This window comes from Schistocerca nitens, chromosome 6 (assembly GCF_023898315.1).
Source record: "Schistocerca nitens isolate TAMUIC-IGC-003100 chromosome 6, iqSchNite1.1, whole genome shotgun sequence".
NCBI lineage: Eukaryota > Metazoa > Arthropoda > Insecta > Orthoptera > Acrididae > Schistocerca > Schistocerca nitens.
The window spans coordinates 216,151,166-216,174,094 of NC_064619.1; the positions used below are offsets into that span (position 1 = coordinate 216,151,166).

Here is a 22,929-nt window from a genome sequence, read left to right on the forward strand (position 1 = left end):
AAAATGATGTGTTATGACTCCAGGCAAACGTTGTGCAGATAGAGTTGAAGCTAAATGACGTGTTGTCTATAGCTTCGGTGCAGGGGAATAGACCCATAGTGAACACGGAACACGACGCTAAAGGTTGTCAGTTTCAGGACTTAGCGGATTTATATATAGACGCTGGCCAGTGGGACAAACAGCTTTCAAAATTGCCTCATCTTTTTTGAAAATGATAAAAGGACAAACGCCTTAGGTCGATACAAATCCGGATATTATGCAATTTTTGTATTTTTTGGTGTTTCTTAGTGAACAGAGAGAAGTGTTTGGACTCCTGGCTGTTGCAATCCTGCAGATGTTGGAGCGATGCGTAAAACGAAGTCTAGTTCAGCGAGCTGCAATGGTCATACCAAGGCGGGAAACATTGAGTGTTTCATAGATTTACTAATAGATAATCCCCGCTAGGGAAATGCAACGTTTGATTGATACGCATTATAGACGTGAACAATGTGATGTCGAATTCTTTCCCGACTGTATGGGCAGAGTAAAAATAACAGCAAGGACCTTGTGTATTTCATACATGTGCTGAACAGGAGATGGTGTCGACCATTGTACACGGAATTAATCTACTGGGCAGATCCTGAATCATGTTAGCCCAACCACTCAATAGCTTCATGAGTTCGGAAGCCTTGGTTAATCAGGCTGCAGAGATTAGGTACGTGATCATTGTTGGGGGGCTGGGAGTAAAGCGGCTACTGGGGGGTAGGCTTCCCAAAACGCAGCGCCTCACAAAGCATGAGGCACGTGATTTGTTTTGCTTGTGAAGGTCGGGGACTCTTAAGATGTGATTTCCCTCGAAGGAAACGGGATAATGGAGGATCAAGGCGACGGCACTGCAAGGGCACAAATCGGAGGAGTGGATCAATCGCAGCTCTAGGTTGGGTTGTCGAGATGCAGTGGAATTAGACACTGTCCTTATGCTACGAAATTAGTTCTGAGACACTCTACGCTGTTTTAGACATTGGTCGTTATGTAGCCGTGTTGGGTGAGGGTTGGTTCCAATCCCATCAATCTATAGAGGATCTATGGCAACTTAGACAACACCCAGGATCCATGTTGTCTAAGTTGAACATGGATCCTATCTTAAATATCAGGGCTCATTTAGTTCATTGCACGTGTGAGGTTGGACGGAGTTAAAACTCCATATTCGCAACTTTACCTGGGTTATCTAATATGCTAATAGCGCAGGGGTTGACCGCGGAGTTTATTTTAGGTTCAAATGTTGTACTCAGTACCGGATTGATGTCAAATTGGGAAAGAATATTTTACGTTTAAATTTTGTAGGCATATGAAGTTTCCGTTGACTTCTATCTACATAAAGGAAGCTGTTGATAGTAATCTGCTGTTGGAGCATTTGCCATTGGATCAGAAGAAATTACCTAGACGATTTTGTTATTTTTAGCCCTTATTCGGCGGACCATGTGCATCACCTCAGGGAATTTTCTACTCGATAAAGGAGAGCAGGCTTAATGGTGAAACCCAGCAAGGTTAAGCTTGCGTTGCCCGAGATGGTGTTTTCGAGGCGTATGGTATCTGCAGTTAGGGTTGAGCCAAGTCGGATTAACGCAATAAGAGACTGTTCACGGCCAAAGAATCTAAGATGGTTAATTTTTTTTTAATTCATTCGTTATATTGGTCAGAAAGCCATTCCCCTGAACAAACTGCAAAGAAAGGGACGTAAATTTGAATGGAAGAAGTCTCAGCAAGCTGCTTTCGAAAGGCATGGGGACGTTTCGGAGTGTGACCCAATGTTGGCGATTTTGAATTTTGATAAGCAATTTATTGTCCAGACCATTGCTTTGCAAACTCGCGTTGCAGCTCTCCAACTGCAAGAAGATCAGTGTGGCAGGCGACCTGTATCCTATGCCTCTCATAGGTTGTCATCGCTCTTTCTGTGTACGAACTGAGACACTAGCCGTGTTTTTTGCTTTGGCAAGTTCTGGTTTTACTTCGAGCATCAGGCAATCCTGCTCGAAACCGATAATCAAGCCTTGAGTTGAGCTTTGGTCCGCCAATGACGTGCTGGTCAGATAACAAGATTGGCTACTCAAATTTCAGCATTCCAACTTCCTGACAGTTTAAAACTGTGTCCCGGACCGAGACTCGAACTCGGGACCTTTGTCTTTCGCGGGCAAGTGCTCTACCAACTGAGCTACCCATGCACGACTCACGACACGACCTCACAGCTTCAATTCTGCCAGTACCTCGTCTCCTACTTTCAAAACTTCACAGAAGCTCTTCTGCGAACCTAAGTGAAGTTTGGAAGGTAGAAGACGAGGTACTGGCAGAATTGAAGCTGTGAGGACAGGTCGTGAGTCGTGCTTGGGTAGCTCAGTTGTTAGGGCACTTGCCCGCGAAAGGCAAAGGTCCCGAGATCGAGTCTCAGTCCGGCACACAGTTTTAATCTGTCAGGAAGTTTCATATCAGCGCACTCTCCGCTGCAGAGTGAAAATCTCATTCTGTTCAGCATTCTAGTTTGAAGTCACGCTTGTAAGGGGCACGGAAAATGTAACTGGAGATGGACTACGTAGAATGATTCAGAGAGACGGAATCGAGACAATAGGGGAGCAGCTCGCGAATCTTATTATGGTTAATCAGATTTTAGGGGAGTTTCCGACACTGTTGATGGGTATCAACAAATATCAGGAAGACATACGAAATATTATCCTCTTTATTACATGAAAGACAAAGATTTACTTAACCTGATACAGTCCTTTGCCACGGGAGCTCTTGATAATTCACAACTGTCACTGACTATTAATGCACCACTTGTTGCGCTAATTAACAACTCTTCTCTTGAAGTACAATGTTCAACATTTACAAAAGTACATTACCAACTGAGACTTCAATAAATCTTTAGTCCTACCCGATGATGTTGATTGCTTCAACTGATGTCTCGAACTGAGCAAAGCACTTCCATGCTATGCTTTATATTGACCTCTGTGCTGCGAGAGAGGATGTGTCTTCTTTAGTCTCTCCCATTCATCACTGCGGATTGTAGTGAAACATTGCTCATGTCTGTGGTATTTATGTGTGTCGCCGACTGTGCTGTGGCTACGTGATCTTGGGATAATACAACATTCCACGGCGTCCTAATCTACCTTGATACAGCGGGTTTTCTACTATTGCCACAGCCATCACATTCTCCAGTTGTCTCAGACAATGAAATCATTTTATCATGGGTTCCCGAGGGGCTGGCATGCGACCACCGGCACACCATCACTGTCCAATCACTATGATTGATGAACTCTGGCACAGAGTTGAAGCAGGATGGAATGGCGTCAGCGATTTCATCCAAGTCTAATGTGGTGTGATTCCCAACACGGCTAGAGCCGTTGTTGTTGCAAGAGATGATAGCTCTGTGTACTGAATCCGTTCACTGTATAACACCAAATCATCTACAAATATAATCATATACTATTCCTACTACGTATAATAAGTAAAATTTAGTTATTGGCATCGTTTTTATGTAGCACTTTTAATGGCCAACAATGTCATTAACACATGATAGTCCACAGGGGTTGATATAGCTAGCTTTGAAATTGTACGATATTTACAAATGAAAACGCCAGTATAGGGTCAAAAATTCATATTATGCAACTTATTGATCAACATCTTGTAAATCGTGTGTTCAAAATGAGGAACAGGTGGAACAATCAAACTAAAAGAAAGTGTGTTTGCAAGCCGTCAGAAGAAATAAAACAATAACATTGTGCCACTTCTTTTCACGTAGGTTTTTACAATGATGATATACTTTACTGACTGGTCAATTTTAAGTATAAGTTCTCACTTTGTTAAGAGCTCGAAAGCTGGGATACGTATTAGTCAGAGTAGCGGGTTTCACAAAACCTGTGCGGATGCAATTACCTGCATGCACCCCAACACTTGTCGCTCATTGTAGTTTAAAAGCGGAAGTCGACGAGGAACACGAATACCGTGCCAACAGAAGAATGGGCCGGCCGAAGTGGCCGTGCGGTTAAAAGGCGCTGCAGTCTGGAACCGCAAGACCGCTACGGTCGCAGGTTCGAATCCTGCCTCGGGCATGGATGTTTGTGATGTCCTTAGGTTAGTTAGGTTTAACTAGTTCTAAGTTCTAGGGGACTAATGACCTCAGCAGTTGAGTCCCATAGTGCTCAGAGCCATTTGAACCATTTGAACAGAAGAATGAAAAGTTGAAACATTGCACAGGGAGGCAACTCTGCTTGGACGACATAGTTACGAATGGTTATTGTTAAACATTTTGAAGTTCTTGGAGTAAAATAAGTTTCTCTCAAACCTCTAGAGACTAAATACAGGGTGTTTCAAAATGAATATAAGTGTATTACAGCTCTGCAGCATTTCTTACATTCAACTTACAATTATAAACAATACATCAGTTGAAGGAGCAACCCATAGAGTTTTGTTTGTGTACCTGTGCTCAAAGAGAAGACTATGGAACGACCAAGAGTGACTGAAGAACATGTTCAACGAGTGAGTCTTTCGCACGTGGCCCAAAGAAATCAGATCGGAAGGCTAGTCGTGAATTAGCAGTTCCAGTGACTTCTGTGTGGAGACTTTTAAGGAGACGCTTAAAACTACATCCTTACTGTTTACAGCCCTTGCAAGTTCTAAAACCTACAGATTCCAGTTTACACGCCAATTTTGCAAACGAAATGTTGTTGTATGATGACGAAGTTTTTCTGGGTAGCGTTGTCTTGAGTGATGAATCGACATTTCACTTAAGTGGAAATGTGATCACACATAATGTGCGCATCTGGGGGTCAACAATTCCCAACTAGATGGTACATTCGCAAGAGAGACCCCTAAATTGAATGTTTGTGGTGTCATATCTCGACGGAAAGTTTACCGCGTTTCTTTTACGGTGAAGCAACTGTAAGTGGTGTTTCTTATCTTGATGCTCTAGAACTATGGGTCTTTCTCAGCTGGAAGAAGCTGAACCCCAGAACTTCATTTGTCAGCAAGATGGTGCACCGCCTCACTGACGTAACTGAGTAAGCGATTGGTTAAACGACGTTGTACTCGACCGCTGGACTGGCGCAAGGGGCCGGATGTCAAGAGCTTGTTTTTCATGACCTCCACGTTCACACACTCTCTGAAGCCAGGCGATTTTTACTTTTGGGTGTTTACAAAGAATCACATGTATGTGCCTCCGCTGCCAACTAAACTACCCGACTTTAGAAACAGCGTAGTCGCAGCAATTACTCCAGACATACTGATCAAGCTTTGGGAAGAACTCGCCTATCGATTCGATGTGCGACGAATGGTGCTCACATTGAACAATCGTGGGAAAAACTGTTTGAGTTGCTTTTTAATTTCATGTATTATTTGTAATTGTAAGTTGAATGTAAAAAATGCAACAAAGTCTGAAAACTCGTGTATTCATTTTGAAACACCCTATATAATCGTGATTCTCAGAAATTAGGCCAATAACACAGAAAATTAGGTATTGGACACAAGTATACTTATTTTCGGTAATTCTAATATGTCTTGTGCCTAAATTACTTTTTTCGTGATAGTAAGTCATATACATACGAAGTTTGGTTGAAATTGCCCTAGCCACCAGTGAAACTAGAGTACCCACAGAAACACATTACACACACACACACACACACACACACACGCACACACACACACACACACACACACACACACACACACACACAATGAAATGTGAAATATTTGAAAGGTTTTAGTCCTCATTAAAACAAGAAAAAAACGTCAAAGATACAAAGATCCGCAAATATGGTCTTTCTCAGATGTGGAGGGAGTGAAAGACGTTTGGTAGGGATATAAGCACAGTCGTTACGCTGGTGTTGTATCAACAGCATGTTTTGCTGTATTTTGAGCTGTAGTCGTATTGATCAAAACAAGACAAAAAACCGTAAACATCGGCCCTCAAATGCATACCGTAAGAGCTATGAGAATTTATTCTTCTTCGCTACTGTGAAATACACCTCTTCTACTACAAGCTCTTTGCTGTTGTGAATGGCATACAGATTGCAGTAAACAAATGGGTACTTATTCCCTGTTAACGTCCACGGATACAACATGCAATAAACAACTGTTTGTGTTGTTACTGTAAACCGTCTTAATAGTTCTGAGTAAAGAACAATGCATACATGACTTCTAGTGGAATCAGTTTGAGGTTCGATAAGTTTGAGTGGCGCTTTTGCGTTGTAGTTTTAGCTCTGCACTTAGCAGAAAAATGAAAGCGTATTATTCTACACAGGAAATGGCATCCATATGATGGACCATATGAGAAGTTCATTTACTCTGTTCCACACTGTTGGCAGAAAAGGAATGCTCGTTGCTTTTGAATTGCCACCTTGTACGCACACCACCAGAGTCATATCTTACTTGCTTTATTGCTGCAGCAGTCTAACCTATAACTTCTGTACCTTGAACTGATTTCCTGTAGGTTAAGAGTGGTTCGTTTATAATTTATTTCTGTCCTGTGTAAATACTGCCCAAGTAGTTCCTATTATTGCATCGAACAATATTTCTTGCATTAAAGCGTCGTAAATTTAAACTTGCCTATCAGTGCATGCAGGAACTGAATGATTTTCCACATTTACACGGTACTGTAAAACTGAGTACTAATTTTTGTTTCTATTCTTAGTTAATTCTATGTTTCAAAAATCATTTCCCAAGATCTAAAATTGAATATGTAGTACGATCAGATTACAGTCTGTCTTTCATGATTTGATTGTGTATGTGCTAGCTATTCACATTTTAGTAACTAGTTTAGTGGCTTAATGTTAATAAAAATGAAGATTTTATCTGTGACACTAAATATTTTAACAGTGAACTACATTCAAATTCAGCTAGAAAAATAGACATCTTTGTCTTCAGCATTATACATGCCACTAGATTTTAATTAAAACTTAAAAAAATCATTTGTAGATTGGAAGTATCTGGATTTTACTAGGGTTTTATTTTTAATTTGTGATTAATGTCCCATATATACTTTACTATTTTTTTTAGATAATTACGGCTGAGTGAGGAGCGAGAATGTATTTTAATAGCAAATGTAACTCATCTTCCTCCAAATTTTCTTTATCTTCTATCTTTCCAGACTTTTAATGCATTTGGTGCATGGTTTTTCCACGTGGCATTGGTGGTCCATTAGGAATTTTGAAATTACTTCTGCCCTGTACGATTTCTGTAAGGCATATTACCCTAAAGTCTCTGCTACAAATAAAACGTTACTCTTAACCGTCAATGAAGGGAAAGGTCGAGAACTCTTTTTAATAGGGCTAGAACCTTTTTCTCAGGTAATCTAGCCATAAAATTAAACGTATGCTCCACAAAGCGTTGTACAGTTTTCTTGGAATATAGATATAATCTGTGGAATATTCTAATAATTTAGATTCGCTTTCTTGTGATTGAAGCAAAAATGTTTAGTTAGGAATTGAATTTTTTTGCTTCTCTGCTTATCTTGACCACCCTAAATGACACCGAGCGAGGTGGCGCAGTGGCTAGCACACTGGACTCGCATTCGGGAGGACGACGGTTCAATCCCGCGTCCGGTCATCCTGATTTAGGTTTTCCGTGATTTCCCTAAATCGCTCCAGGGAAATGCCGGGATGGTTCCTTTGAAAGGGCACGGCCGACTTCCTTCCCCGTCCTTCCATAATCCGATGAGACCGATGACCTCGCTGTCTGGTCTCCTCCCCCAAAGAACCCCCCCCCCCCCCTAAATGACATTTTGTCCACAATCAATCAAAATCTATAAAATTCTTCTCGGGTATGCAGCCGGATCATGACGTCTTCAAGACACAATATTTCTGCGGTCCAACTGGCCGCCATCATCAGGTGAGAGCGCTGGTGCACAATCTCAGTTCCGGCGAGATTGTGCACCAGCGCTCTCACCTGATGATGGCGGCCAGTTGGACCGCAGAAATATTGTGTCTTGAAGACGTCATGATCCGGCTGCATACCCGAGAAGAATTTTATAAATTATGACGCCGGGAAAGCCTTCGTAGTCAAATCAAAATCTGTTTAGCTACCAAGGGGGAAGTTAACTAGGGATATTGTCTTTATTGTATCAGTGTTCACTAGAAGATATGTCTTTTTAAATAGCGGCCTATATGTTTTTAATTTCGTAGTCCACTTCCCCTTCTCAATATCTGTTCAAAATCGTATCATAGTGCACTATTTACGTCAGCATTGTGTGATTAGAAACGTAACAAAAAAGTGACTTTGGCTTTCCTGTACTAGGGAAGAAGCAGAATTACAAATGGCATATTTTGAATTAGATAGTTTAAAGGGGAAAGAGACAGCAGGAGCTGTGAGAAGGTGACAGCTAATAAGCAACAATAGAAAATGTCATAAATCACATTTCAAATTCCGTTTAACAATCGGTTTCTTTTGGTACATAAAATAGTGGAGGAACATCATCCAGTTTTTGAACTAAGCAGAGTGCAGCAGACTCACATGAACGACTTTAAGGCTAGGGCGGCAGAAAAGTCACATAGAAAGAAAAGAGTCTTGCTGATAGGTAGCAGTCACAGGAGAGGTGTAGGCCAATAGCCACAGGAAAAAGTAGAGTACCAGATCGCAAGCATCATGAAACCTAGCACCAAGCTTAGCCAGGTAACAGAGAACATATGGGCTCTAATGCAGAGATTTTGATGAAGGGGCTAAGGAGAAAGAATATAGCATTAAAGGTGGCCTGGAGGAAATAAGAGCAGCAACAGCACATACTCGTGTGGGGCTTGTGGAGGGTTTGCAGCGACATTACCAGCCCCGGGCTGACACGGCAGTGAGCCGCATGTACAAAGAACTGAGCGAACAAAGTCTCATACCTATCTGTACCGTGCATATTGGTGCAATTTGGAGATGAGGGATACACAAATGATTGCCAGTTCCTGAATAGAAGGAGGGGGGGGGGGGCGGGAGATTAGCTGGGCATCTTGCAAAAGGTCTATGGGGGACCACGAGTACACAAGACAAATCCCTGTGATTACAGGAGTCAGAGCAGCACATTTTACTCAGGTTAGAGTCAGATTACAGACAGACAGTACTGAAAGAAATTAGAGCAGAACCATAACATATGAAATGGTTTACAGAAAAATATAATTAATTTCTTTCATCAGAACATTACAGTGTTGAAAAACAAGATGATGAGCTTTCTTGTATGCTTAGGGGACGTGGAAAGTACTGAAGTGATAGATATGCTGCGCTTCTCTGGAAGTCACAAAACCACAGCGATGAAGATATTATATCGGAATTACAGACTCGCATCACTTTCGTGTATAGTTAACATGGAAAAAGGAGGAGTTGTCACATATGTAAAAGTTGGACACAAAATAAAAAACATTGAAATAAATATTTTTGTGTTGCTGAAAACCTACAAGCATGTGCTTGTGATTTGCTACTGCAAAATATTTCTTTGACAATTATGAGTGTACATATCCTGTCTAGGAAACTTCCAGCTGTTTATGAGAAATATAGATACAGTATTGAGCTACCAGTCAGAAAAAAGAAACGGTTAGTAGTTTGTGGAGACTTCAGAGTGGATTTATTAAAAAAATTCGGACAGGAAAATGAATCAGACTCATTATTTGGGTGCTTCACTCGAATTTCAGTAGATAATTTTCCAACACGTGTATGATACGCTAAAGAGCCAAAGCAAGTGGTACACCTGCCTAATATCGTGTAAGACCCCCGCGAGCACGCACAAGTGCCGCAACACGACGTGGCATGGACTCGACTAATGTCTGAAGTTGTGCTGGAGGGACGTGGCACCATGAATCCTGCAGGGCTGCCCATAAATGCGTAAGAGTACGAGGGGGTGGAGATCTCTTCTGAACAACAAGTTGCAAGACATCCCAGTTACACTCAGTAATGTTCATGTCTGGAAAGTCTGGTGGCCGGCAGAAGTGCTTAAACTCATAAGAGTGTACCTGGAGCCACTCTGTAGCAATTCTGGACGTGTGGGGTATCGCATTTTCCTGCTGGAACTGCCTAAGTCCGTCGGAATGCACAATGGACAGGAATGGATGCAGGTGATCAGACAGGATGCTTACGTAGGTTCCACCATGCCACGAATCAGAGTCTTACCTAGACGTATCAGGCATCCAGTACCAATCCAACTGCAAACCCCGCACACTATTACAGAAAGTCCACCAACTCGAACAGTCCTTGGTGACATGCAGGGTCCATGGATTCATGAGGTTGTCTCCACACCTGTCCACGTCCATCCGTTCGACACAATTTAAAACGAGGCTCGTCCAACCATGCAACATGTTTTCAGCCATCAACAGTCCAATGTCGGTGTTAAGGGGCCCAGGCGATGCGTAAAACTTTGTGTCGTGCAATCATCAAGAGTACACGATTGGACCTTCGGCTCCGAAACCCATACCGATGATGTTTCGTTGAATGGTTCGCACGCTGACACTTGTTGATGGACCAGCATTGAAATCTGCAGCAATTTGCGGAGGGGTTGCACTTCTGCCACGTTGAAGGATTCTCTTCAGTCGTCGTTGGTCCCGTTGTTGCAGGATCTTTTCCCGGCCGCAGCGATGTCGGAGATTTGATGTTTTACCGGATTCCTGACATTAATGGCACACTGGTGAAATGATCGTACGGGAAAATCCCCACTTCATAGGAGATGTTGTGTGCCATCGCTTACTATAATACGACGTTCAAAGTCACTTAAATCTGGATAATCTGCCATTGTAGTAGCAGTAGTCGATATAACAAATGTGCCAGACACTCTGTGCCTTATACAGGCGTTGCCGACCGCAGCGCCGTATTCTGCCTGTTTACATTTCTCTGTATTTGAATATGCGTGCCTATACCAGTTTCTTTGGCTCTTCAGTGTAGGAGGACACTGATAACATTTTCATAGACAGTGCACATGCTGAAATTAATATGTACCCAATTGCTAGTGGACTATCTGATCATGTCGCACAGTTAATGGAAATAAACAATACAGCCCTGAGGTAGGGTCATAAAAACAATGAGGCTTACTAATGAGACCAGGATACAATGGTTCAAGAGTAGATTAAAAGATGTAATATGAAAGAGTTGCTAATGTCAAATTCAATTTATTCTATAGTAACTTTGTGTCAATATTCGAAAGTTGCTTTCCTAAAACATTATCCAGAAGGTACATAAAAAAATATGTAAGCCATGGATAAACAAACCCGTAATTTTCGGATACAGTACTAGCAGTGTCATGATCACGTCGGTTAAATATCTGGGTGTAACCTTGTAAACCGATATGAAATGGAACGAGCATGTGGCGATTGTGCTGGGGAGAGCGAATGGTCAACTTTCGTTTATTGGCAGAATTTTGGGGAAGTCTGCTTCATCTGCAAAGGACACGGCATATAGGACGCCGGTGCGACCTATTGTTGTGTACTACTCACGTGTTTCGGATCCGTACGAAGTATGATTAGGGTAAGACATCGAAGCAATGCAGAGGCGCTCTGCTGCATTTATTACCGGTAGGTTCGAATAACACGCAAGGGTCACGGTTATCCTTTGGGTATTCAAATGGGAATCCATGGGGGAAAGACGACGTTCTTTTCGAGAAACACTATTGAGAAAATTTAGAGGACCGTCATTTGAAGCTAACTGCCGCCAACGCTCATATCTCGCAAGTATTACGAGGATAAGAAAAGAGAAATTAGGGCTCATTCTAAGGCATATAGGTAGCCGTTTTTCCCTTGCTCTGTCTGTTCGCGGAACAGGTAAGAACATTAGCAGTGGTACAAGGTACTCTCCGCCACGTACCGTACGGTGGCTAGTGGAATAATATTTAGATATAGATGTAACTAGGGGAATTTAAGTCTGATGTAAAAGGAAGAGGGAAATTTATGTAAAGGTAAGCCAAGATCCAACATTACTTGCATACAACTACAACAAAAAATACTGCGGTACTTTAAGGAAATTCATTAAAACGACTAGAAATATACATACCCTGACACAAATAAATACTCTACATCTACATGGATACTCTGCAAATCACATTTAAGTTCCTGGCAGAGGGTTCATCGAACCACCTTCACAGTTCTCTATTATTCCAATCTCGTATAGCGCGCGCAAAGAATGAGCACCTATATCTTTCCGTACGAGCTCTGATTTCCCTTATTTTATCGTGGTGATCGTTCATAGCTGTGTAGGTCGGTTTCAACAAAATATTTTCGCATTCGGAGGAGAAAGTTGGTGATTGGAATTTCGTGAGAAGATTTCGTCGCAACGAAAAACGCCTTTCTTTTAGTGACGTCCAGCCCAAATCCCGTATCATTTCTGTGACACTCTCTCCCATATTTCGCGATAATACAAAACTTGCTGCCTGTCTTTGAACATTTTCGATGTACTCCGTCAGTCCTAACTGGTAAGGATCCCACACCGTGCAGCAGTATTCTAAAAGAGGACGGACAAGCGTAGTGTAGACAGTCTCCTTTGTAGGTCTGTTACATTTTCTAAGTGTCCTGTCAATAAATCGCAGTCTTTGGTTAGCCTTCCCCACAACATTTTCTATGTGTTCCTTCCAATTTCAGTTGTTCGTAATTGTAACACCTAGGTATTTAGTCGAATTTACGGCTTTTAGATTAGACTGATTTATTGTGTAACCGAATTGTAACGTATTCCTTTTAGCACTCATTTGGATGACCTCACACTTTTCGTTATTTAAGGTCAACTGTCACTTTCGTACCATTCAGATATTTTTTCTAAATAGTTTTGCAGTTTGTCTTGATCTGATGACTTTATTAGTCGATAAACGACAGCTTCATCTGCAAACAACCAAAGACGGCTGCTCAGATTGTCTCCCAAATCGTTTATATGGATAAGGAACACCAAAGGGCCTGCAACACTACCTTGGGCAACGCCAGAAATCACTTCTGTTCTACTCGATGACTTTCCGTCAATTACTACGAACTGTGACCTCTCTGACAGAAAATCACAAACTCAGTCACATAACTGAGACGATATTCCATAAGCACGCAATTTCACTAAAAGCCGCTTGTGTGGTACAGTGTCAAAAGCCTTCCGGAAATCCAGAATTACGGAATCGATCTGAAATCCCTTGTCAATAGCACTCAACACTTCATGTGAATAAAGAGACAGTAGTGTTTTACAGGAACGATGTTTTCTAAACCCATGTTGACTGTGTCAATAGACAGTTTTCTTCGAGGTAATTCATAATGTTAGAACACAATATATATTCCAAAATCCTGCAACATATCGACGTTAACGATATGGGCCTGTAGTTTAGTGGATTACTCCTACTACCTTTCTTGAAGATTGGTGTGACCTGTGCAGCTTTCCAGTCTTTGGGTACGGATCTTTCGTCGAGCGAACGGTTGTATACGATTGTTAAGTATCGAACTAATGCATCAGCATACTCCGAAAGGAACATAACTTGTATAGAGTCTGGACCAGAAGATTTGCTTTTATTAAGTGATTTAAGTTGCTTCACTACTCCGAGGATATTTATTTCTACGTTACTCATGTTGGCAGATGTTCTTCATTCGAATTCTGGAGTATTTACTTTGTCTTCTTTTGTGAGGCATTTCGGAAGACTGTGTTTAGTAACTCGGCTTTGGCAGCAATGTCTTCCATAATATCTCCATTTGTTTCTTGCCGCTAACATACTTCACATACGACCAGAATCACTTTGGATTTTCTACCAGGTTTCGAGACAACGTTTTGTTGTGGAAACTATTATAGGCATCTCGCATTGAAGTCCTCGCTAAATTTCGAGCTTCTGTAAAAGATCGCCAATCTTGGGGATTTTGCGTCTGTTTAAATTTGGCATGTTTGTTTCGTTGTTTCTGCAACAATGTTCAAACCCGTTTTGTTTACCAAGGAAGATCAGCTCCGTCGTTTGTTACTTTATTTGGTATAAATCTCTCAAGTGGTGCCGATACTATTTCTTTGAATCCAAGCAACATCTGGTTTACCCCTGTATTATTAATTTTGAATGAGTGGAAATTGTCTCTCAGGAAGGCGTCAAGTGAATTTTTATCTGCTTTTTTGAATAGATATATTTTTTGCTTATTTTTCGGGGATTTTGGGATTGCAATATTCAGTCTCGCTACGACAACCCTGTCTTAACTTATCCCTGAATCGGTTTTGATGCTCGTAATTATCTCAGGATTCTTTGTTGCTGAGAGGTCAAGTGTGTTTTCACAACCGTTTACTATTCGCGTGGGCTCATAAACTAACTGCCCGAAATTATTTTTAGAGAATGCGTTTAGCACAATCTCGGATGATATTTTATGCGTACCTCCGGAATTAAACATGTATTTCCGCCAACATATCGAGGGTAAATTAAAATCATCACCAACTTTTATCGTATGATACAGATAATGCAGATAATAAGATTAAAACTACATGAGACATTGTCAAATGTAAAAAAATAAACTATATGATAATATTGTGACTGATAATTCACAAGTGGCGTGTAGTTTTAAAATCACTTTCGAGGTTTAGCAACAAAAATAGGATTAAATGGTTCGGTTGAAGGAACAAGAGAATAGGCCTACACTAAAATGTGATTCTACAAAACTTTAATCAATAGAAGCAGCACCATTATTCAGTGAAATTAACTAAATCATAAGTATTCTAAACAACAAAAGCTCGTGTGATGTTCATGGAATTTCAAACAGAATTCTGCAAAGTAATGTCCTTAGTCATGAATATAATGCATCACTCACACAGGAAATTTTTCAGAGATAAAAATATGCAGTTGTTAAACTTCCTCATAAGGAAGGTGACAAGAAACTTAAACAGTTACAGTCCAGTATTCAGATTGAAATCTTTTCCAAAATAATGGAAGAAGCAGTGTACTCAAGAACAGTCTCACACTTAAGTGGAAGCAATTTACTTCGCATGTCACAGTTAGGAGTCTAGAAGGAATGTTTGACTGAGAAAGCTATTTATACATTTACCCATCAAACAGCATAAGTCTTAAATAATAAAATACCCCAACTGATATTTTTATGATATTTCCAAGTCGTTTGATTGTGTAGATCACGTTACGCTCGTAGAAAAACTTAAGTTTTATGGAATCGATAGCTTTACACACAACTGATTGAATCATACTAACAAAGAGAAAGAAAAAGTTGAGCTAAATAGTTCAGACAAGGTAAAAGGCTGTGGTTACTGTTGATAAACCACGAAGGGAGTCTTACAGGGTTCAATTTTGGACCCACTCCTATTCTTTGTATATGTAAATAACCATGCTCGTTCCATTTCATATCGCTCTGCGACGTTGCGCCCAGATATTGAAACGACTCTGACTGTCTCAGGCGGACAGTAGTAATACCGTATCCGAACATTACAGGTTTGTTCTTCCTACTCATCTGCATTAACTTATGTTTCTCCTCGTTTAGAGCTGGCTGCCATAGGTTATACCAAGTGGATATTTTGTCTACGTCGTCTTGTATCTTCTTACAGTCACTCGACTTCGACGCCTTACCATACACCACAGTATCATCAGCAAACAAACGCAGATTGCTGCTCTCCCCGTCTGCGAAATCATTTATGTATATGGCGGACAATAGCGGTCCTATCACACCTTAGAGTGTGTCTACATAAATCTCCCTTAATAATTTGCAACACTGGCGTGTTCACTAATTAATGTCACACGTAACGTAACACGGACCACTTCAGACAAAATTAACGAAGTCGAACTTTAGTGGCATCTTTATGAAGACTTACGAATTGTTTTATCAAATACTGACACAGCTACGAAGCCACTCTTGACTAAGCCCGTACCAAGTTAAAATCACTTGATCTTTCATAAAATGTCACGTGGAACCCGACTCTGATAAGATTTAGAAAATGATAGTAGTCATCATGCCCTAGATAAGCTATTGCAATCTTCCAACTTTGCGTTTTAAACACAGTTCATACCGAGAACAACTTCTTATAGTTTTTTGCCAAAATCGCTGAATTTTCTACACTGACGAAATAATCGATACAGTTTGCTCCAGGTAGGTATCGATCACGACGCTAGAGCAATAACACATATAACACATATATCGTCTTACCGACTCTGGCTCACTATCTCGTCGGCCTCTCAATAGTGACTGACTCAAAACCTCTTCAGTACCACAGTTGAACCATTAATTCATAAACATGTAGGGCTCTACAATTATTCTTCAACAATTAAAATAGAGAATCTCGCGGCTGTCGGTTGCTCTTCTAGCGGCCAGCTCGTCTATGATAATCTCTGGCGCGCCGAACCTTTCCTGTCGGCCAACGATGCATGGATGATCTTTGCCGTCTCTGTACGAATATTTGCATGCCTGGACACACTACGTATTGTTTCTAGAACGTATGCACCAACATAAGCTTTAGTTACAATGATATGCTAAATATAACTTCCTTTTCTTTGACTTATCTTGCTTTCTGACTGCTATTACAAAAGACTGAAACGATAATACTAAATCGTAACGACACGAAAACCTATACAATAATTTTGATCCGTCGCAAGTTGAAGGTTTGTGTGAGTATAATGTACACCAACGAAGAGAAGGTAGAAATGCTACTCATCTACGGAGACTCTAAGTTAGCAGAACAATAATTACAACAATATTTTCTTATGTAAAATACGGCAGCATGACATACAGTACCGTAGTACTTTTAAACGATATGTAGCATTTCTGCCTTCTGTTAGTTGATGTGCAGAGTACTTTAACAGAAGAAAGCGGGGAGAGTGAATGACCGGTGTGCTTTTTCCTTGTGTGCCCATTTGTTTATTGACATTTCCACCAAGCTGACGAGTTAATTAAAAAGGCAGCTAAAAAGTACCTGTTATGCAATACATTGTATACATTGAAGAATTACTTAGATAAAACAGAGTAGGGGTTTGGTAAAAAAAGTTATACAAATAAATAACAATAATGTTTTTAAAACATCCAACATTCCACATAACACCTTCACCCTTTCTAGAAATACTTACCCTCAAGCTATGCATAGCGCAATACTAACACCTCTTCCTCTTTCTGAGCTCAACATCTCACTCATTGTAGAGGGATGCTGACTCAGTTTTTCAGGATTGCAAATGGGAAGTTGCGGTACAGGAAACGGACCAGAGATCACCAGTGTGTGTGTGTGTGTGTGTGTGTGTGTGTGTGTGTGTGTGTATGTGTGTGTGTGTGCGTGTTTGTGTGTGCAGTGAGTAAAGTGTTATGAAACAATGTGTGCTTAGTGTTTTCAGTGACTGATAGTGAGATATGAGTGAACAGTGTGGCATTACATTACTTAATAAGTTTCTTAAAATTTTTTTTATACCAGTAGTAAACCTAATGATTGCCTCTAACTAGAAGTCTGTAAATGTATGTGTACACGAATTAGCTTATTTTAAATTGGTCTTAACTTAAAAATACACTCCTGGAAATTGAAATAAGAACACCGTGAATTCATTGTCCCAGGAAGGGGAAACTTTATTGACACATTCCTGGGGTCAGATACATCACATGATCACACTGACAGAACCACAGGCACATAGACACAGGCAACAGAGCACGCACAATGTCGGCACTAGTACAGTGTATATCCACCTTTCGCAGCAATGCAGGCTGCTATTCTCCCATGGAGACGATCGTAGAGATGCTGGATGTAGTCCTGTGGAACGGCTTGCCATGCCATTTCCACCTGGCGCCTCAGTTGGACCAGCGTTCGTGCTGGACGTGCAGACCGCGTGAGACGACGCTTCATCCAGTCCCAAACATGCTCAATGCGGGACAGATCCGGAGATCTTGCTGGCCAGGGTAGTTGACTTACACCTTCTAGAGCACGTTGGGTGGCACGGGATACATGCGGACGTGCATTGTCCTGTTGGAACAGCAAGTTCCCTTGCCGGTCTAGGAATGGTAGAACGATGGGTTCGATGACGGTTTGGATGTACCGTGCACTATTCAGTGTCCCCTCGACGATCACCAGTGGTGTACGGCCAGTGTAGGAGATCGCTCCCCACACCATGATGCCGGGTGTTGGCCCTGTGTGCCTCGGTCGTATGCAGTCCTGATTGTGGCGCTCACCTGCACGGCGCCAAACACGCATACGACCATCATTGGCACCAAGGCAGAAGCGACTCTCATCGCTGAAGACGACACGTCTCCATTCGTCCCTCCATTCACGCCTGTCGCGACACCACTGGAGGCGGGCTGCACGATGTTGGGGCGTGAGCGGAAGACGGCCTAACGGTGTGCGGGACGGTAGCCCAGCTTCATGGAGACGGTTGCGAATGGTCCTCGCCGATACCCCAGGAGCAACAGCGTCCCTAATTTGCTGGGAAGTGGCGGTGCGATCCCCTACGGCACTGCGTAGGATCCTACGGTCTTGGCGTGCATCCGTGCGTCGCTGCGGTCCGGTCCCAGGTCGACGGGCACGTGCACCTTCCGCCGACCACTGGCGACAACATCGATGTACTGTGGAGACCTCATGCCCCACGTGTTGAGCAATTCGGCTGTACGTCCACCCGGCCTCCCGCATGCCCACTATACGCCCTCGCTCAAAGTCCGTCAACTGCACATACGGTTCACGTCCACGCTGTCGCGGCATGCTACCTGTGTTAAAGACTGCGATGGAGCTCCGTATGCCACGGCAAACTGGCTGACACTGACGGCGGCGGTGCACAAATGCTGCGCAGCTAGCGCCATTCGACGGCCAACACCGCGGTTCCTGGTGTGTCCGCTGTGCCATGCGTGTGGTCATTGCTTGTACAGCCCTCTCGCAGTGTCCGGAGCAAGTATGGTGGGTCTGACACACCGGTGTCAATGTGTTCTTTTTTCTATTTCCAGGAGTGTACTTTGACATGTCCTATATCCTTGTAGAAAGAGATTTACGGATGAAAAAAGCTACTACTACGACTAGATTATGCCAAGTACCTACACTGTGTGCCAGTACAGGGCAGTCAAAGTCGGTGTTGTGTTACGTTTTTAATAACGCCATGCTAACGTAAATAGTACGCTGCGATAAGTTTTTGATCAGGTCTTGAAGAGAGGAAGTGGATTACCGAATAAAAAATATTGGGCACTATTTAAAAGAAGCCGAATGAAGTTACAAGAAAGGTACTGTTGCTGGTTAACGTTCCACTCTTAGCTAAGTTACATTTAGTTGTTCGATGTTTTATTTTCATTCTGGACGAAAAGTTATTTGCTGTGGTAAAAATAAATAGGATACCCCTATAAGCCTACCGATATTTAGCAACAGTTTGTGGATTGCTGTGATCGGCGATGTAGGAAGTCGCTTTGTCTGTCACAGTGCTGATGTGTTTAGAACTTTAGTGCAGACGATGTAAATTTCTCTTCGATCGAATCAAGAAAGTAGTGCTTTACTGCACTTGACTAAAATGTGGGATCGGTTGATGGGACACATACAGGTGCATCAACCCACCCGGTTAGCCGTGCGGTCTAACGCACGGCTTTCCGGGCGGGAAGGAGCGCCTAGTCCCGGCACGAATCTTCCGGCGGACTTGTGTCGAGGTCCTGTGAGCCGGTCAGTCTGTGGATGGTTTTTAGGCGGTTTTCCATGTGCCTCGGCGAATGTGGGCTGGTTCCCTTTATTCCGTCTCAGCTACACTATATCGGCGATGCTGCGCAAACAAGTTCTCCACGTACGCGTACACCACCATTACTCTACCACGCAAACATAGAGGTTACACTCGTTTGGTGTGAGACGTTCCCTGAGGGGTCCACCGGGGCCCGAACCGCACAATAAACCTGGAAAAGTGGTTCGGTGTGGGAGCGGCAGAGGGGTGAAGTGGACTGTGGTAGTCGTTGTGGAGTTGTGGACCACTGCGGCTGCGGCGGGGACGGAGCCTCTCCGTCGTTTCTAGGCCCCCGGTTAACATACAATACAATGCAATACAATACAGGTGCATCAAGGAATAGTTAGTACGATGATGGAAGGAAGTGTGTAGGGTAAAAATTGTAGAGGGAGACAAAGACTTGAATTCAGTAAGCAGGCTCAAGTGTATGTAGGTTGTGGTAGTTCAGAAGATATAATGACGGAAAGTATTGCACCACTGACGTTCTTAGCCGAACGCTACCAAACCGATATTCCAACATTTCCGTGCCTGAGTGGGATACGTTGATCAAAATTTCATCCTTGTATGAGTTTATTTTCGGTACAGAAAACAGCCATTCCTACAGAAAATGAATAATGTGTGTAAATCATAGCTGTTGAGTGTGTCTGCTGTTACTGGAACTTTTCAGGTGGAGACCGCAACAGCTTGCCCAGATGACGTGCACGTGCAGCTTGTCAGACTTTGAGAAATGTGTGAGAAACATAAGAGCGGTGCACCAACAGAACGCACATGTGGTTGAAATAGAGCACTGAATGCAGATCGAGGGGTGGCAAAATAGACTCAGGACAAGAATGTGGCTTTCAGCAAGGACGACACCAAGAGCAAATAGCGGGAACGTTCGCGGTGGTCTGACGAATAGGCGCAAGATAACAGTTGAATTTCAGACAGATGTTACTGATGTTACTGGATGTGCGTCACTACGAACAGCCGAGGTTACTGAAACAGGAACTGAGATCTAGAGTTGCCAAGCTGACATCACAGAACGAACAGCAGAGAGTTGCATGGTGCATACCCAGAGTCATCAGGGACATTGAGTAGCATTCTTTAGTGTCCAGAATAGCGCTCAGATCGACACCAACGTGTCTTAAGTGACCTAGTGAAAGGTCACAGCAAACGACTATTCTAGAGACTCACAGCTCTCCATCTCCCGGAATCATGATGTGGGGGGCTTTTGGGTATGATAACAGCACAGATCTGGTAATTGTTGAATTGCGGATGAATGCTCGTCAGTATGTGGTAAGAATGGTAAATTCTGTTGTCTTACTCTTCATGACCAGGGCACCAAATGAAAGTTTCCAGCAGGATAATGCACGACCCCACAGTTCAATTCACACCACAATTTGAGGAACGTACAGGTCTTTGAATTGTCAGTCTGTTCGCCTCGTTTATCACCCATAGATCATCTTTGGGACGCGATATTTTCATACAAGACTCCAACGACCAATCTTCATGAATTGATACAATTGTTTGTGTGTGTATGTGTGTTTGTGTAGTGTACTGCAGTGTTTGTGTTGGATGGTGCCACCTGGTGTCAGTACATAGCCTATTCCTCTCGAGTAGCACTAAGGGGGCTAACGAGTTTAATATCCCTATCTGATGGATGGATCACCATCAGCTGTGTCGCATACCCTCTCTTCATGAGACACAGTAGTGAGTTTTAGAATTTAATTCAGTACATGCATGTAAAGACTAGTGATCAGGGGCTCTGCGCCGCCAACCCGTCTCCCCTTTTCCATAAACACAAAGGGCAAAACTGTTAATAGCAGTGTACAAAGGGGGTTACACGTCCAAATACTGGCGCCACACCCAGTGTGAACCAGTGTATCGAAGAAGGCAAGACTGTCGGCACACATACTGATGTTGACGTTATACATCAGTTCTGAATTGAATTGTGATTATTTAATTTCCATTATGTGTTGAACACTTCCACAAAGTTTGATGGATATTGGACTGGTGTTTTATGGTGTATCCTTCTGTGCATGAATAATTTTGCACAAATTGCACTAACGTGGAGAGAAATCTACCAAACTACAGCAGAAACAACAGAACAACAACAAAAATCAAATAATCTTGATCATCTTGAGCACCACAGCTGACAAATTTTAATGATTAACTCAAACCATCTCAGCTCTATCGTTACACGTTTATTGCGCTACGACTCAATTCATTCTTAGAAAATCTTCAGGTTGTCAGTTCCAGTCTTGTCCGTTGAACTCCAAACACTGTTCGTTTCGCCTGGTCAGGCAGACAGGAAATAATCTTGATCATAAACAACAACAATACAGGACAATTAGTAAGAATGTTAGTATTTGATGACATTAAGGAATTGCAGATTCAAGAGGAGTAGAGGAATATTATATTTCATAAATATACGAGATGTAAAAAAAATTAATATAATTTATTTCAAAAAATTGCACTTTATAAAACATTGATTTGGATACAGATGATGAGAATCATTACTTTGGTGATATGAGACTACAACCATTAAGGTGTGATCTTAATAGTCAGTGGTGGTGCGCACATAGTTGTTGCCGGAGGGCATGGAGACGCGCTCGACTCCACCAGGGAAGAGCTTGGGCAGGTCTTGGTCGGGCACGTGCGGCAGGATCATCACCTTGGTGCCGGGCGTCCAGTTGGCGGGAGTGGCCACCACCTTCAGCCGGTCCGTCAGCTGCAGGGAGTCGATCACGCGCAGCAGCTCACTGCAACGCCAGCAGACACAAGTGTCATCAACCATGTACAGAGTGCAGTGTACAGTGTGTGTGTGTTTATCTCTGTGTGTGGATGTGAAGAGTGTGGCAGCGGTACTCACTCGACGTTCCGGCCGCAGGACGCGGGGTACACCATGGAGAGGCGCAGCCGGTTGTCCGGCCCGATGACGTACATGGCCCTCACCGTCATCGCCTTCTCCACGTTGTCCTTGTCGCGCTCGTCGATCATGTCCAGCTTGACGGCCAGCTCGCGCGTCTCGTCGGACACGATGGGGTACGGGAAGTCGCCGGGAATGTCCTTGCAGTACGACTTGATGTCCTGTGGACAACACAGGGGTGATAGCCGTGAGCTCTAGTGTGATATGGAGGTGTTATGGATCTCATCTCGCTCTCAATTCAGTCAGAGTTAGCCAGTAGTGTGGAAAACTCACATTGACCCAGTCGACATGGTCCTTGAGCTTGTCACAGGAGAGCGCCAGCAGCTTGACTCCTCGCTTCTGGAACTCCGGGTTGTGGACGGCGATGCGGCCCAACTCTGTGGTACACACTGGCGTGAAGTCAGCCGGGTGTGAGAACAGAACACACCACCTGTTGAGATAAAGTCACGATTCAGTTATTGCG

General features: G+C 42.8%; 2 protein-coding genes across 2 annotated transcripts in view; one reads left to right on the forward strand and one right to left on the reverse strand.

Annotated features, from left to right (window-relative positions):
- The window catches only part of LOC126263002 (peroxiredoxin-6-like), a 236,014-nt gene that overhangs the window by 207,612 nt on the left and 5,473 nt on the right, over nucleotides 1-22,929 (reverse strand). The window contains exons 2-4 of the mRNA XM_049959964.1: nucleotides 22,740-22,896; nucleotides 22,410-22,627; nucleotides 22,179-22,299 (exon numbers count right to left, since the gene is read on the reverse strand). Coding sequence (XP_049815921.1) covers nucleotides 22,179-22,299; nucleotides 22,410-22,627; nucleotides 22,740-22,896 — 496 coding nt within the window. The remainder of the gene's footprint in view (nucleotides 1-22,178; nucleotides 22,300-22,409; nucleotides 22,628-22,739; nucleotides 22,897-22,929) is intronic.
- LOC126262999 (peroxiredoxin-6-like) overlaps nucleotides 1-22,929 on the forward strand; it is a 192,794-nt gene that overhangs the window by 98,422 nt on the left and 71,443 nt on the right. The gene's annotated exons all lie outside the window — the stretch shown is intronic.